The sequence below is a fragment of the Clupea harengus genome, chromosome 24 (genome assembly GCF_900700415.2).
Source record: "Clupea harengus chromosome 24, Ch_v2.0.2, whole genome shotgun sequence".
Taxonomy (NCBI): domain Eukaryota; kingdom Metazoa; phylum Chordata; class Actinopteri; order Clupeiformes; family Clupeidae; genus Clupea; species Clupea harengus.
The window spans coordinates 13028085-13043452 of record NC_045175.1 but is presented as its reverse complement, the minus strand read 5'-3'; the positions used below and the strand labels follow the sequence as shown (position 1 = coordinate 13043452).

Below are 15368 nucleotides of genomic sequence, written 5' to 3'. Positions count from 1 at the left end.
ATAAAATAAATATCGTGCTTAAAGCCCCATTCCGTGTGAATTAGTATTTTTGGGGAATTTGGTGTTGGTATTTACTAGTCAAACAGAAAGAAGGCCAGCTCGGCATCTGACTTGCTTGGTTTCTTGCTTGTTTTCTCTCTCTCTTTGTTTTTCTATCCTTTCTATCAACATTTTGGTGGTGCAATAAAGTATTATGTAGTTCTTCTTAGAGGTCTTGCGCCCTGTACTCCAATGCTACATAATGCAATACCAGGCTTGCTTTGACAGTGGCACAGACGCCATTCTCTGTACTACAAGTGAGTGTTATTTTAAGGTTAATTTGTTGCATAATGTAAGCACAACAGTGCCAAATGTCCTCAGTGCAAAACGGCATGTTGAATTACATGAACTGATTGAAACCTTTCACAATTACAAAGCTTGAACTTTTCTGCAACGCAATTTGACACACATTGGAAAATATCCCACTGTATTTATGATGATTTTTTTTTGGCACTGCAATTTTACATAGACTGAAAAAAACACTGCAATAACAATTTTTGAATGTTTTTGCACTGCAATTCATTGGAGTTGTATATTTCCATTGAAAACTAAATTCCAGCATTCAAAAATGAAATACAAAATATATTCACCGCCCTACAATACAGTAAAAAAATATTCGGTTGTTAAAATAGCATCTTCATTATTCGGGAGGTAATATTCAACCCTTTCGTTTTTAGTTTTTTTCCCTGATATGTAGTTAAAGAGCTAATTAAATAGATCAGGGGCATTGACCGAATACAAATCATTGCCAGACTATACGTCTCACGCGTGGCCTATTGTGCCACTGTTGCTGTGCAATTCGCTGTTAGCCTTTGAAATGAATTGTAGTGTTAGTTTACTTGAGAAGATCTATCGGGAGGCAGATACCCAAAGCGTAGAATAATTTGTGAGGATCTATGGGGAGTCTAGCAGAAACACAAAGCGTAGACTCATTTGTGAGAAGTTCTGAGGTGGGTTTCCCGAGTCTCTTACCTCTGAAAAAGCTAACTTCAACCAAAGAAACTTATTTTGTGTTTTCATCAAGGATACGCACAGAACAACATAACATACTCTTTCATATCCCAGCTTATTGAAAGACATTTTGTAAAGTTGGTCTGTGCCACCAGTTACACTTGAACAGTTTTCCGATGAAATAGACTTTTTAGAGTCTGAAAATGTTCTGTTGGTGTCTATACTTATGACTGCGATATATGACCAATGTGTGGCATTAGGTGTACTACATTGTGTGCTTCATTGAATAAAAGAGGAATACATTGTTATAAATAAATTGGCATAATTTTTATCACACAGCAAATACGAGTAATCTAGTATTTTTTGTTTATGTTTATTCTAATAGCTTAATGAATAAAATGTCCACAAATGACATTCACACACTGCGACTCATATACATACACACACACACACACACACACACACACACACACACAACCACAACCATGTCTGATATGTGTTTTGCAGCAAATGCAGAGTCCCAGCTCTCCTCTCGAATCAGACCAGCTGACAACAGCTCAGGAGTCACTGGTCTGGACAAAACTGCCGGTCTCCCCAGACGCCCGGAATCCGACGGCCTCGCCTGACGCCCGGAGTCTGCTGGAGGCTCCAGTCTCTGGCGTTAAAGAAAAAGATGCTGCTGATGACGGATATGGAGAATACAGTCATTCTGGTAAGGAGCACATGGGAGGAAAGAGCTACACACGAGATACGACACAGGACACACACACACACACGCACACAAAATCTTAATTATAAAATTATTTAACCTTCTGCATTTTAACATTTTGTAGAAAAGATGGAGAACAGCCCGAGACCAGTAAGAGATCTGACTCGCTCTCTCTCACACACACACACGCCTAGAAGTGAAAAGGATGATCTAAATGAACGACACGTTTAACCTGATGTAACTATGATGATTTTTCTCAGTGGACACGAGGGCAACTAACAACATCATCTTGATCATGTGTTTGATATCCAGAGATCTCACAACCTTGGTAGATATAAACAATATTTGCACTTTGCTGTAAAGCAACAGTAAGGAGTTTTGGTCGAAATCTACCTACCAAAAAGGGAAAAACCTTACAAACACCTAGAACAGCACATTTGAGCTTTATATAGGGCTATAGATATATAGGGCTTGCTAGCATGCTAACTAATACAGTTGGCGAAGCTGTGCTGTGGAAGCTTTTTGTTTTTATTTCTGCCGGGTGGTCAGACTGGACCAAAGTACGTAGTGTATAGTCTAGGTAGCCGGTTGGAACGACAGTGTGAATTTGAAGATGACGAGTACTTGCTTATTAAAAAAGTAGCATACTGTTTTAAGCTGCATTACGATGAATTTTCTGCTGAATTAATTAATTAATGAAAGATTGAATGAAAATGAATATATGTGAATGTAAGTTTTTTTGTTGCTTATAAAAAAGTGGCAAATTGTTGCATAGTGTCTCTTTAACCCTTTGGTGCCGCCCCTTCTGCGAATAGAATGAATGAATGAATATAAATGTATATATGTGAATGTAAGTTGTTTGTTGCTTATCAAAAAGTGGCAAACTGTTGCATAGTGTCTCTTTCAGCTGCATTAGATAGAATATTCTGTCAAATGAATGCATGAATGAATGAATGCATGAATGAATGAATGAATGAAGGAATGAAGGAATGTAAGTATGTAAGTCTCTTCTGTTCTGTTCCTGCAGTAGAGAGAACTGACCCCAGAACAGAACACACCGTCTCTTCAGCTGCAGACATAAAGACGGAACTGATGCAGGTATTGTATTTGGAGCACAGTTCATAATATTTGTGTGTGTGTGTGTGTGTGCGTGCGTGCGTGCGTGCGTGCGTGCGTGCGTGCGTGCGTGCTGGAGATGCTAATGGTAATAAAGCAGTAAACCTACACTATCAGATGAGAAGAAGTAAAAACAAGGTGTCAAATTTGGGAAATATTCTTAACTTGCATAGCTGCATAGCTGCATAGCTGCATAGCTGCATAGTTGCCATTATTTGTATTTCTCCCCTCCTCCATGAGTTTTAGAGACAGGAGGAAAAATCAAACACGGCTCCAGTCCTCTGCTCCAAAACCCTTAAAAACAGACCAGTCCCTTACGGACCCTGTGTCTCTGGTCCAGTTAAGGAGGGTATCAGTGGTGCTGGTGGACTGCTGTAGAACACGAGGACAGCGAGGGAATGCCGAAGAGAACAACAGAGATGGAGAACAGCCCGAAGCCCGTAAGACTCACACTCTCTCTCTCTCTCTCACACACACACACCCCTAAACTCAGCCCGAGGCCCGTAAGACTCTCTCTCTCTCTCTCTCACAAACAAACACACACACACACACCCCTAAACTCAGCCGAGGCCCGTAAGACTCTCTCTCTCTCAAACAAACACACACACACACACCCCTAAACTCAGCTCGAGACCCGTAAGACACTCTCTCTCTCTCTCTCTCTCTCTCTCTCTCTCTCTCTCTCTCTCTCTCTCTTTTTTTTTCTTTTCTTTTTTTCTATCTGTCTCTCACAGCCCGAAGCCCGTAAGACACTCTCTCTCTCTCAAACACACACACACACACACACACACACCCCTAAACTCAGCTCGAGACCCGTAAGACACTCTCTCTCTCTCTCTCTCTCTCTTTTTTTTTTCTTTTCTTTTTTTCTATCTGTCTCTCACAGCCCGAAGCCCGTAAGACACTCTCTCTCTCTCTCTCAAACACACACACACACACACACACACCCCTAAACTGAGCCTAAGACCCGTAAGACTCTCTCAAACAAACACACACACACCCATAAACTCAGCCCGAGGCCAGTAAGACTCTCTCAAACACACACACACACACACACACACACACACACACACACACACACACACACACACACCCCTAAACTGAGCTTGAGACCCGTAAGACTCTCTCTCTCACACACACACCCCTAAACTCAGCCCGAGACCCGTAAGACTCTCTCAAACACACACACACACCCCTAAACTGAGCCCGATGCCCGTAAGACTCTTTCAGATACACACACACACACACACACCTAAACTCAGCCCGAGGCCCGTAAGACTCTCACAAACACACACACACACGCACACACCCCTAAACTCAGCCCAAGACCCAAAAGAGATCTCGGCAACTCAGTTTCATGCCGCTCCTATCGATTCCGATCGATCGAACACACTGCACGGTCAAATGCTATTGATGTTTCTGTGTGAAGAGGTTTCTGTCCTCTCATTTGTGTTTTGTTTTTGTTGAAAAAAAGCATTGTCTCTCTCATCCTCAGAGTTTTCATCATCCCCCTCCATCTATCTCTCTCTCTCTCTCTCTCTTGTCCTCTTCCTCTCTCTCCCTCTCTCTCTCTCCTCTGCTCACACAGGGGCAAAGAAATCCCGAAAATACTCCAAATGTGGCCGTAGTTTTTCGGAAGTGAGGAATCTCAAGCAACATCAGCACATTCACACAGGAGGGAAGCCGTATTCCTGCTCCCAATGTGGGAAGAGCTTTAGTCGAAATGCTAATCTTAAATCTCATGAACGCATTCACACAGGTGAGAGGCCATATTCCTGCTCCCAATGTGGGAAGAGCTTTAGTCGAAATGCTCATCTTAAATCTCATGAACGCATTCACACGGGAGAGAAGGAGTATTCCTGCTCCCTATGTGGCCACAGTTTCAGTCATGCGGTGAGTCTCAAGAACCACCAGCACATTCATACGGGAAAGAAGCCGTATTCCTGCTCCCAATGTGGGAAGAGCTTTAGTCGAAATGCTCATCTTAAATCTCATGAACGCATTCACACGGGAGAGAAGGAGTATTCCTGCTCCCTATGTGGCCACAGTTTCAGTCATGCGGTGAGTCTCAAGAACCACCAGCACATTCATACGGGAAAGAAGCCGTATTCCTGCTCCCAATGTGGGAAGAGCTTTAGTCGAAATGATCATCTTAAATCTCATGAACGCATTCACACGGGAGTGAAGCCATACCCCTGCCTCCAATGTGGCCAGTGTTTCGCTCAAGCAAGAAGTCTCAACAAGCACAAGCGCATTCACAGAGGAGAGAAGCCATACCCCTGCCTCCAATGTGGCCAGAGTTTCAGTCATGCAAAAAGTCTCAAGAAGCACCAACACATTCATACGGGAGAGAAGCCGTATTCCTGCTCCCAATGTGGGAAGAGCTTTAGTCGAAGTGATCATCTTAAATCTCATGAACGCATTCACACGGGAGAGAAGCCGTATTCCTGCTTCCAATGTGGGAAGAGCTTTAGTCGAAATGATCAACTTAAATCTCATGAACGCATTCACACGGGAGAGAAGCCGTATTCCTGCTCCCAATGTGGGAAGAGCTTTAGTCAAAATGCTCATCTTAAATCTCATGAACGCATTCACACAGGAGTGAAGCCATACCCCTGCCTCCAATGTGGCCAGTGTTTCGCTCAAGCAAGAAGTCTCATCAAGCACAAGCGCATTCACACAGGAGAGAAGCCATATTCCTGCTCCCAATGTGGGAAGAGCTTTAGTCGAAATGATCATCTTAAATCTCATGAGCGCATTCACACGGGAGAGAAGCCGTATTCCTGCTCCCAATGTGGGAAGAGCTTTATTCGAAATGATCATCTTAAATCTCATGAACACATTCACAATGGAGAGAAGCTGTATTCCTGCTCCCAATGTGGGAAGAGCTTTAGTCGAAGTGATAATCTTAAATCTCATGAAGGCGTTCAGCACCAACACATTCACACAGGAGAGAGGCCATATTCCTGCTCCCAACCAGAGAAGTTAAATCACTGATGGGAAAATGATTGGGGGAAATAGAAGGGAATCCGTAATGCCTGATATAGCAGAGTTGTGGCATAGTTTCATCAGAGAGGACTCTGTCAAACCACACCGAGGCATCCATACAGGAGAAAGGCCATAGCTCTGCACGCTGTGGGGCCAGAGCGTCCATCAAGAGTATCATCTCAAACAACATCTGGTCATGACCTGGAGAGAGTCTTGTTGAGGATCATGATTTGCAGGGGAGTCACTGGGCGGTTCATGTCAAAGTGTTATTTCAAATGAGTTGTAAATGTTTTTTTTTTTTCTTTCTCTTCAGTTGAAGTGTGACTGGCTTACGATATTATTTACCACTTTCTGGTTTACAAAAGATAGTTGCACATATTTTCCCAGTCAGTATTTTCATTGTGAACGCCTGTGTAACTACTATATTTCTGAAGGCTAAATACGTTATTTGCTTACAAATATTTGAAATGAATAAAAGAAAAACTTAAACATTTTGCTTGCAGGAGTATTCAGCCCCTATATCTTAATATCTGGCAGATAGACCATTTGCTGCAATAACAGCCTTAAAGGGAAACTCTGAGATTGTTTTTAAACATGGGCTCTATCTTAAGATCTTAAGATTTACATTTAACGATCAGCATCTCCAGTATTCAGGAACTGGCAACCGCAAAATGGCTATACAATGTAATCCCATTGGGCAAGTATCTGTGTTAAGGTAAACCGCTTGCAGCAAGGCGTTTACATCCAATGGAAATCTCAGGGGATATAAGTGCATCCACGCAGGGGAACATACGCAAGGTCTTAACTCACATCTAACATTACAGCAACACCAACACACATCTAACATTACAGCAACACCAACACACATCTAACATTACAGCAACACCAACACAAGGTCTCAACTCGCATCTAACATTACAGCAACACCAACACACATCTAACATTACAGCAACACCAACTCGCATCTAACATTACAGCAACACCAACTCGCATCTAACATTACAGCAACACCAACTCACATCTAACATTACAGCAACACCAACACAAGGTCTCAACTCACATCTAACATTACAGCAACACCAACACACATCTAACATTACACCAACACCAACACAAGGTCTGAGCTCCTCTGTCACAATGATGTCAATGCAGACGGAGCAAGTGACTTAGTTCACTGTATACTCTTGCTATCTGCCCTCGCTCTTGCTATCTGCCCTCGCTCTTGCTATCTGCCCTCGCTCTTGCTATCTGCTCTTGCTATCTGCTACTGCCCCCTGCCCTCCCTTTGTGTTTCTGTGTTCCCTTTTTAGCTTTCATGCTCTACCTCTCTCTCTCTTTCTCTACCTCCCTCTCTCTCTCTCTCTCTCTCTCTACCTCCCTCTCTCTTTATCTCTCTACCTCCCTCTCTCTCTTTATCTCTCTACCTCCCTCTCTCTCTTTATCTCTCTACCTCCCTCTCTCTCTTTAACTCTCTACCTACCTCTCTCTTTAACTCTCTACCTCCCTCTCTCTCTTTATCTCTCTACCTCCCTCTCTCTCTTTATCTCTCTACCTCCCTCTCTCTCTTTATCTCTCTACCTCCCTCTCTCTCTTTAACTCTCTACCTCCCTCTCTCTCTTTCTGTCACTCTCTGTCCTCTCTCTCTGTCTCTATTTTTATCACTCTACCTCCCTCTCTCTATCTCTCTTTCTGTCACTCTACCTCCCTCTCTCAAATTCAAATTTCAAATCCAAAAAGGCTTTACTGGCATGACTGCATACAATACAACGTTGCCAAAGCATGTTTACATGTACAAGCATAATTAACATAAATAAATAAAAACAAACAATAAGTTATAGATGGTAACAATGTGGTATAGAAACATATAACAGGTTAATTGTTCATTATTAAACATTACATATTAGTTATGTGGCACAGGGGGTTCACATGTGGAGCTCATACATATTTTGCTGCCAGTCTACAGCAGTCCTCCCTCTCCAAGTAGATCTGAGAGTCTGTCCAGATCATTTAGATGGTGGAATTCTGGGAATATTTGTGTTATTTTGTCAAAATAATGGTCTCTAAGACTTCGGTTAGGGTTGCAGTGAAATCAGTAAGTGTAGCTCCGTCTCTACTGTTCCCTGGTTACAGAAGGAGCACAGCCTCTCCTCTCTGGGTAGCCAGGTCTGTCTGTGCCGGCCAACTTCTACTGCCAGGTTGTGCTCACTCAGTCTGTATTTAGTTAAAGTTTTCCTCAGTTTTTTTATCAGACACTGTGGTCAGTAAGTTTGCCACGGTGTACTGTCTGTTTAGTGATACATATGTTTCTAATTTGTTCTGGGATTTTGTTAGTTTTGCCCAGTGATCTCTATATTTTTCTTTTTCTTTTATAATGATTTGGTTGGGTATGATTGTCTAAGATCCTGAGTTCTGAGGCTGAGGTCGTCGTCGTGTACTGACCTGGGTGGGTGATGGTTCACCCAGCCTCAGGACAAGTAAGCAGAGGGGGCTCCTTTGTGGGTTCAACTCCTGGCAGCATAGGGCTTTGTAGGAAAAGGAGAGTGGGTCACTTGTTTTAATATGATTCCAGAAATGTAGGTCTTTCTCTGTCACTCTACCTCCCTCTCTCTGTCTCTTTCTGTCACTTTCCCTCCCTCTCTCTCTCCCTATCTCTCTTTCTGTCACTCTCCCTCTCTACCTCCCTGTCTCTCTCTCTAGCTCTCTTTCTGTCACTCTCCCTCCCTCTCTCTCTCCCTATCTCTCTTTCTGTCACTCTCCCTCTCTACCTCCCTGTCTCTCTCTCTAGCTCTCTTTCTGTCACTCTCCCTCTCTCTCTCTCTCTCTCCCTCTCTCTCTATCTCTCTTTCTGTCGCTCTCTGTTCCTCTCTCTCTATGTCTCTGTCACTCTACCGTAATTTCCGGACTATTGAACGCACCTGAATATAAGCCTCACCCACTGAATTTTTTTAAAATAATTATTTTTAACATAAATAAGCCGCACATGTCTATAAGCCGCAGGTGCCTACCGGTACATTGAAACAAATTAACTTTACACAGGCTAAAATGAATATCAAAAGTAATACAATAGTGATGCATATTATTTGTTTTGCCAGTTACGATGAGTACGATCTACGCTGGTAGACTGTGGTTATTTTGACATTAGTTAAGTTATTGAGAGATACTGAGAAATCGCGTGGAGCTAAGCATCCATGCGGCTGCATCCATGCTAGCATCCTAGCTCCACAAAGCCACCGTAAACACAAAGCCACCGTATACAGTCACAGGTATCATAATCCATAAATTAGCCGCGTCATTGTTTAAGCTGCGAGGTTCAAAGCGTGGGAAAAGCTGGCTATCTTTCTGTCACTCTACCTCCCTTTCTCTTTGTCTATCTCTCTTTCTGTCACTCTCCCTCTATCTCTCTTTCTGTCGCTCTCTGTTCCTCTCTCTCTATGTCTCTGTCACTCTACCTCCCTCTCTATCTCTCTATGTCTCAGTCACTCTACCTCTCTCTATCTCTCTTTCTGTCGCTCTCTGTTCCTCGCTCTCTCTATGTCTCGGTCACTCTACCTCCCTTTCTCTCTGTCTATCTTTCTGTCACTCTACCTCCCTCTCTCTCTCTCTCTCTCTCTCTCTCTCTTTCTGTTTTCCGGACCCTGGACTCAAGGGAAATTTGGCGAGGGGACCTTTTGGGTTTCTAATTGAGTACCCCTGGTCTATGCCATCTTTATTTAGGATTTCTAACTTGGGAAATCCCTAAATTAGGACAATTCTGTAATAATTACGATTTAAAGTTTTTCCCTAAATGCAGTTTCTGTAATACCAAACATTCTCAATGTCATCTTAAACTGAAAAAAACTGTCAGACTTTCTGTAATGAGGTATTTTTGAGAATATAATTCTAGAATAACTTGCAAAATAAACCTCACCCTTCAAGGGGTTAAAAACAACGAGCACGCAGAAAGAGGAAGTGGGAGACTAACCATAACCCATGGGAGGGGAGAGAGAGAGAGAGAGGCAGATGAGACTTGTATCACCAGACGAGCGAGAAAGATAATTTTACCACGCGAAGAGGAGCAGTCATCACCCGCTGAGGACCGCAGCACAACATGAGGACTCTGACCATCGCCCTCAGTCTGATAACAGGTACAAGGACTCTCACTGCTTAAATTCAATCAGTTGACCTCGCATCGATTGTTGATTATTGAAGATTGATTATTGGGATGATTTCCTGGTTTTATACACCAAATGCAGATAGGTGTGCTTACCACGCGTTCCCCACCTGTAAAGCCTTGTGGAGTGTATCGTCATTGTCAGCTTCAAAGCCGTCTGTCTTAATGGAACACTGTTGGTGTAGCAAATGTAAGATTAGGAGGAGATAAGTCAGCTGTATTACAGCCAAACCTGACAAATGTAAGATTAGGAGGAGATACGCCAGCTGTATTAAAGCCAAACCTGACAAATGTAAGATTAGGAGGAGATACGTCAGCTGTATTAAAGCCAAACCTGACAAATGTAAGATTAGGAGGAGATACGTCAGCTGTATTAAAGCCAAACCTGACAAATGTAAGATTAGGAGGAGATACGTCAGCTGTATTGAAGCCAAACCTGACTGTGTGGACTATAAAGTCATTCACTCATCGAATAACCTTTCAACAACATGTAGAGGGTATGAGACGTGGGTTTTTCATTTCATCAATTCAGTTATAGCCGAGACCCCATCTGTGCCGCAAAAACCGATTCCACTGAAGGCGTTTGAAGGGGGTGCGGTAATGGTTGTGTGCCGATCTGAAACGGGAATGAAACCGAACTTCTTCTGCAAGGATGGTGGAGGGCCATGTGACTCTGTCGAGACTCCTCCTAAGAGCGGTAGCAGATTAGTGCTGTGTGATACGATTAAAGGGCACTCCAACGTACTCCTGACGCACCTGACAGAGAACGATTCTGGTGTATATCAGTGTGGAGTTGGGAAACATCAACATGGATTAAAAAATATCACATTCCGTTTGGATGTGAAAAAAGGTGAGCTCTTCCATTACCCTGACAGAGGCCTGTTCTAGTTTAAAGTTAGTGATAATCATAGATAACAGCAAAGTTAGTCTTATATAGTGTGATATATAGTATGTATATATAGTATAGTGTATATATAGTGTTAGGGAATGAGGGGAAATCAACCTTTGTTTGACAGAACAAAAATTTAAAAGTTTGTTTTTTTGTATCGTTCCTCGTAGATCCGTCGTATGGGAAATCCATCCAAATCAATGGCCACCCTGGTGAGAATTCAACAGTCAGCTGCCAGTATCCAGATCAAATGAAAAAAAACTTGAAGTACCTCTACAGAAGGTCTGATTTGTCCATCTGCTCGGAACTGATCACATCTGAGTCAGCCACAGATGAGTCCAAGCCCAGCCCATATGTCATGGTGGATGATAAAGAAGGGAGATTTTTCAATGTGACCATCAGAAACATGACCCTGGACGACACTGGGGAGTACTGGTGTGGCGTGGGAACTGGAACCAACACAGGCAGCAGGAACCTCCTGACAGTGGTGAAACTGCATGTCATTGGTAAGTGAACGCCTGTGTGTGTGTGTGTGTGACAGATAGGGAGAGTGTGCGACTAGCCGGTGTAATAAAGCTGGCGTGTGTGTGTGTGTGTGACAGATAGGGAGAGTGTGTGTGACTAGCAGGTGTGTGTTGCCCCTTGGTGACTTTTTGTGGTTAAACCCTCCAGATGCTCCTTCAACTTCCTCTTTTAGCACACTTCAGAATTACCGCCTCTGTTTGTCTCTCAGCGTGTGCGTGTGTGTGTGTGTGTGTGTCCGTGCGTCGGCGCGTGTGTGCACGTGTGTAGTTGTGGTGGGGATGGAACTTTGTGTGAATGTGCAGGGAGACAGGTCAAATTGTGTATTTACCTTGATGGATTCAAGGTCCATGCATGAGAGAGAGACATGTGTGTGTGTACCCGTGTGTACCCGTGTGTACCCGTGTGTACCCGTGTGTGTGTGCGCATGCATGAGAGATAGTAACCTGTCCAATACTTTTTAAGACACGCCAATGGCCCAGCATCATTCATTCATCGTTCATGTTGTTTTAATGGAAAAAAAACCCAGCTCTAACTGTCATGTGTTTATATAATTAACATGTACACTAAACCTGATGTTAGTCCTGAAGCTGACGTGTGTGTGGTAAAATGAACTTCCTCTGAGAGTACCAGCTGTCTTTACCTCTCTCTCTCTCTCTCTCTCTCTCTCTCTCTCTCTCTCTCTCTCTCTCTCTCTCTCTCTCTCTCTCTCTCTCTCTCTCTCTCTCTACCTATCTCTCTCTTTCTCTTCTTTCAGCTGTCTTTATGTCTCAATATAGCTTTTGATTCGGTTCAGTGACCTCTGACTAATTCTGAAACATCACTAATTACTTCCCCTCTGACAGACAATGACTTCACAAAGTGAAATACAGGCAATCCCCTATCATGTGCCAAAATCATGTGGTTTGTGCTCTCGTAAAACAAACAAACTAGAAACATAACTGAATTTTGGATTTCAGATCCAACACGTCAGGAAATACCGGCAACCACTGCGTCCTCCACTTCTTCTTTGAAAGTGCAGACACCTGCACAGGCAACTACACAGCCAGGGGCAATCACCTCTGGTAGGAACAGACACACACACACACATGGACGGATTAAGAAACCACGGGCCCCTGGGCCTGGATATTTTGAAGGCCCCCCCCCCCCCCGCGAAAAAAAAATTGTGCGCCCGCAAAACACGCACGCACGCACACACACAACCAATGTGTTGGATTTTACGGTCGAATTAGATACTTTGGCTATTGTATTGGGAAAGTAGACAGGTCAAAGTTTACTCTAACATCCACCTTCGGTGAGGTGTGCACTGCCCTGCTATTGTTTCTGACATTACATGTGACAGGGCAACAGCGGAGTGATTCTTTTCCAACTTGAAACGGATTAAGACCTACCTGAGGGACAGCACGGGGCAGGAGAGTCTGAATGGGCTGGCTATCCTGTCCATTGACAAATCAAATCATGCATCACCACTTTTATGTCTGAAAGGCGTCGTCCGGCAGGTGTAGCCTACTGTGCCTGCTTGTAGGTCTTGACTTTCAGATTCTGCGCCTAAACTAGCTATATCGTATCGTCTCATCACATGATCAAATAGAGACTTGACATTGGACAACAAGATACATATTACCCAGCAATCATCATTGCATATCTGTATATGACAAAAATAACAAAGAAAATAAGAAATTATTAATTTAATTGAATCGTTTTTTAATAGTTTCTATAGTGTATGTAAGATAAGCATACAGTATAATTTTGTTATAGATTGCTACTGACGATTCCCCCTAAAAATGATGAAAACCATGACAGAGACAGGTTTGCCATTTTGAGGGTATATATAGCATAAGGTATCCTGAGCAGTTATGCTTGATCACTGTCGCATTAATCTAGCTTTTTCTAACACAGCACAGGTACACTCAATTAAAGCCATTAACAAATGAATAAAATACACCTTTTTCAACCACAAATAAGAGATACATAACAGCGACTTCACGCAGAGGCTCTGGCCTAGGGGCCCCCTGAGCTCATGGGCCCCTGGGCCTGGGCCCGGTAGGCCCGTTCGTTAATCCATCCCTGCACACACACACACACACACACACACACACAGCCAGGGGTAAGCACCTATGGTAGGAATCCACTCTCACACACACACCACACACACACACACACAGACATACACACACCCACACAGCCAGAGGCAATCAAATCTGGTAGGAATCCATCCAGTTCCATCTGCAAAACCAAAGAAGTTCATTCTTGTAAACAAAGTTATGTAAATTTCACACCATCACACACACACTATCTCTCTCTCTCTCTCTCTCTCTCTCTCTCTCTCTCTCTCTCTCTCTCTCTCTCTCTCTCTCTCTCTCTCTCTCTCTCTCTCTCTCTCTGGGATGAGATGCATTTCACGCCTACGTATTGAGTCTTTTAACCATGATTGTTATTGTTATCAGGATCACATCAGCTTGGTCAGCTAGTTACTGCTAGTTTATCAAACCCAACACCACCACACCTATGTCATCCATGTAGACAAAGATACTTAAAGTAATTTGTGTTCTTTTCAGACAGCACTGCACTCTCTCACACCATCACCATCACTTCAGTGACTCTGGTGGCTCTGGTGGCAGGATTGGCAGGTTTCATCGTCTTCGTCTGTTGGAGGAGAAAGACTCAGAGTAAGTTTGACACTCCACTCTCAAAGGCAGACGTGATTATGACACTCCACTCTCAAAGGCAGACGTGATTATGACACTCCACTCTCAAAGGCAGACGTGATTATGACACTCCACTCTCAAAGGCAGACGTGATTATGACACTCCACTCTCAAAGGCAGACGTGATTATGACACTCCACTCTCAAAGGCAGACGTAAACATGAAATGTTACGATCGCACAAACATGTACAACAACAAATCGAATATCCCTTACCACAGAAACAGAGGAAGCAGTCTTTACTCTTACAGTCGGTCACCACCTGGAAATGAAGAAAGACAGACAGACAGTCCAAAACATGCAGATATCAATACAGCACCAAAAACGGCATTGTGTCTAATGAAAATGGTTTCATAGTCTGGCGGATGCATTTAATGAAGCTGGCTCTGTGCTTGTTGTTCCACAGGGCCTGCCTCAACAGCAGAGGGAAAACGCAGAGACTTAACAGTACGTAGACATTTCATACCCAACAAAGATAGTGTGTGTCACATGGCAATCCCTGACCAACATTTGGTGAAGATAAGAGGTTGAGAAAAAGGTGACATGTGATTTCTTGTCTCTCCTCAGGCAGACTGTGTCTACGAGGAGATTAAGGACGCCACAAACCCAAACCCAGCAGGCAGCAGCACACCTGAGTCTGTTTACGCCCTCGCCCAGTTGCCCTCTGACCTCTCTGAGGGCCCCGGCTACGCCTCGGTCCGTTTCCACAAGCATTCCAGCGAGCCACATGACTCCAGTACAACAGTATCTGTCAGAGGGGCCGTCAGCACTGAGTATTCTACAATCCAGCACCACACATAGTCTCTCTCTCTCTCTTTCTCTTTCTGTGTGTGTTTCAGTAACCCCTCTCCCTCTTGCTCTCTCTTGTTCTCTCTCTATCTGTTTCAGTCACCCCTCTCTCTCCCTCTCTCTGTGTTTCAGTCACCCCTCTCTCTCTCTCTCTCTGTTTCAGTCACCCCTCTCTCTCCCTCTCTCTGTGTTTCAGTCACCCCTCTCTCTCCCTCTCTCTGTGTTTCAGTCACCCCTCTCTCTCCCTCTCTATCTGTTTCAGTCACCCCTCTCTCCCCCTCTCTCTGTGTTTCAGTAACCCCTCTCCCTCTTGCTCTCTCTTGTTCTCTCTCTATCTGTTTCAGTCAACCCCTCTCTCTCTCCTCTCTCTGTGTTTCAGTCACCCTCTCTCTTCTCTCTCTGTTTCAGTCACCCCTCTCTCTCTCTCTGTTTTCAGTCACCCCTCTCTCTCCCTCTCTCTGTGTTTCAGTCACCCCTCTCTCTCCCTCTCTCTGTTTTCAGTCACCCCTC

General features: G+C 43.8%; 2 protein-coding genes and 1 long non-coding RNA gene across 4 annotated transcripts; all 3 read left to right on the top strand.

The window, feature by feature from the left end:
• Window positions 1-1616: 1616 nt before the first annotated feature.
• Window positions 1617-6975, top strand: LOC105897992 (zinc finger protein 135-like). The gene is made up of 4 exons (XM_031562371.2): window positions 1617-1702; window positions 2727-2797; window positions 3156-3255; window positions 4404-6975. Exons 2-4 carry the CDS (start codon window positions 2792-2794, stop codon window positions 5810-5812), a joined length of 1515 nt encoding a protein of 504 aa, XP_031418231.1. The 5' UTR covers window positions 1617-1702; window positions 2727-2791; the 3' UTR covers window positions 5813-6975.
• Window positions 6976-9829: 2854 nt separating this feature from the next.
• Window positions 9830-11391, top strand: LOC116219254 (trem-like transcript 4 protein). 2 transcript variants are annotated; one of them, XM_031562441.2, is made up of 3 exons: window positions 9830-9927; window positions 10486-10803; window positions 11013-11391. In XM_031562441.2, exons 1-3 carry the CDS (start codon window positions 9891-9893, stop codon window positions 11354-11356), a joined length of 699 nt encoding a protein of 232 aa, XP_031418301.1. In that variant the 5' UTR covers window positions 9830-9890; the 3' UTR covers window positions 11357-11391. The 2 variants fall into 2 exon arrangements, with proteins under 2 accessions (XP_031418301.1, XP_031418302.1); XM_031562442.2 differs by lacking the exon at window positions 10486-10803 and having other exon boundaries at window positions 9842-9927.
• Window positions 11392-13931: 2540 nt separating this feature from the next.
• Window positions 13932-14850, top strand: LOC116219303. The gene is made up of 3 exons (XR_004163146.2): window positions 13932-14033; window positions 14476-14516; window positions 14637-14850. It is a non-coding gene; the product is annotated as an uncharacterized LOC116219303 (long non-coding RNA).
• Window positions 14851-15368: the final 518 nt, after the last annotated feature.

Bases quoted from the DNA above. Each gene is read 5' to 3' on its own strand.
- LOC105897992 (XM_031562371.2), top strand. The intron at 3,256-4,403 runs GTAAGACTCACA...CTGCTCACACAG, and splicing joins TGGAGAACAGCCCGAAGCCC to GGGCAAAGAAATCCCGAAAA.
- LOC116219254 (XM_031562441.2), top strand. From the start codon at position 9,891: ATGAGGACTCTGACCATCGCCCTCAGTCTGATAACAG. The intron at 9,928-10,485 runs GTACAAGGACTC...TCATCAATTCAG, and splicing joins CGCCCTCAGTCTGATAACAG to TTATAGCCGAGACCCCATCT. The intron at 10,804-11,012 runs GTGAGCTCTTCC...CGTTCCTCGTAG, and splicing joins CCGTTTGGATGTGAAAAAAG to ATCCGTCGTATGGGAAATCC.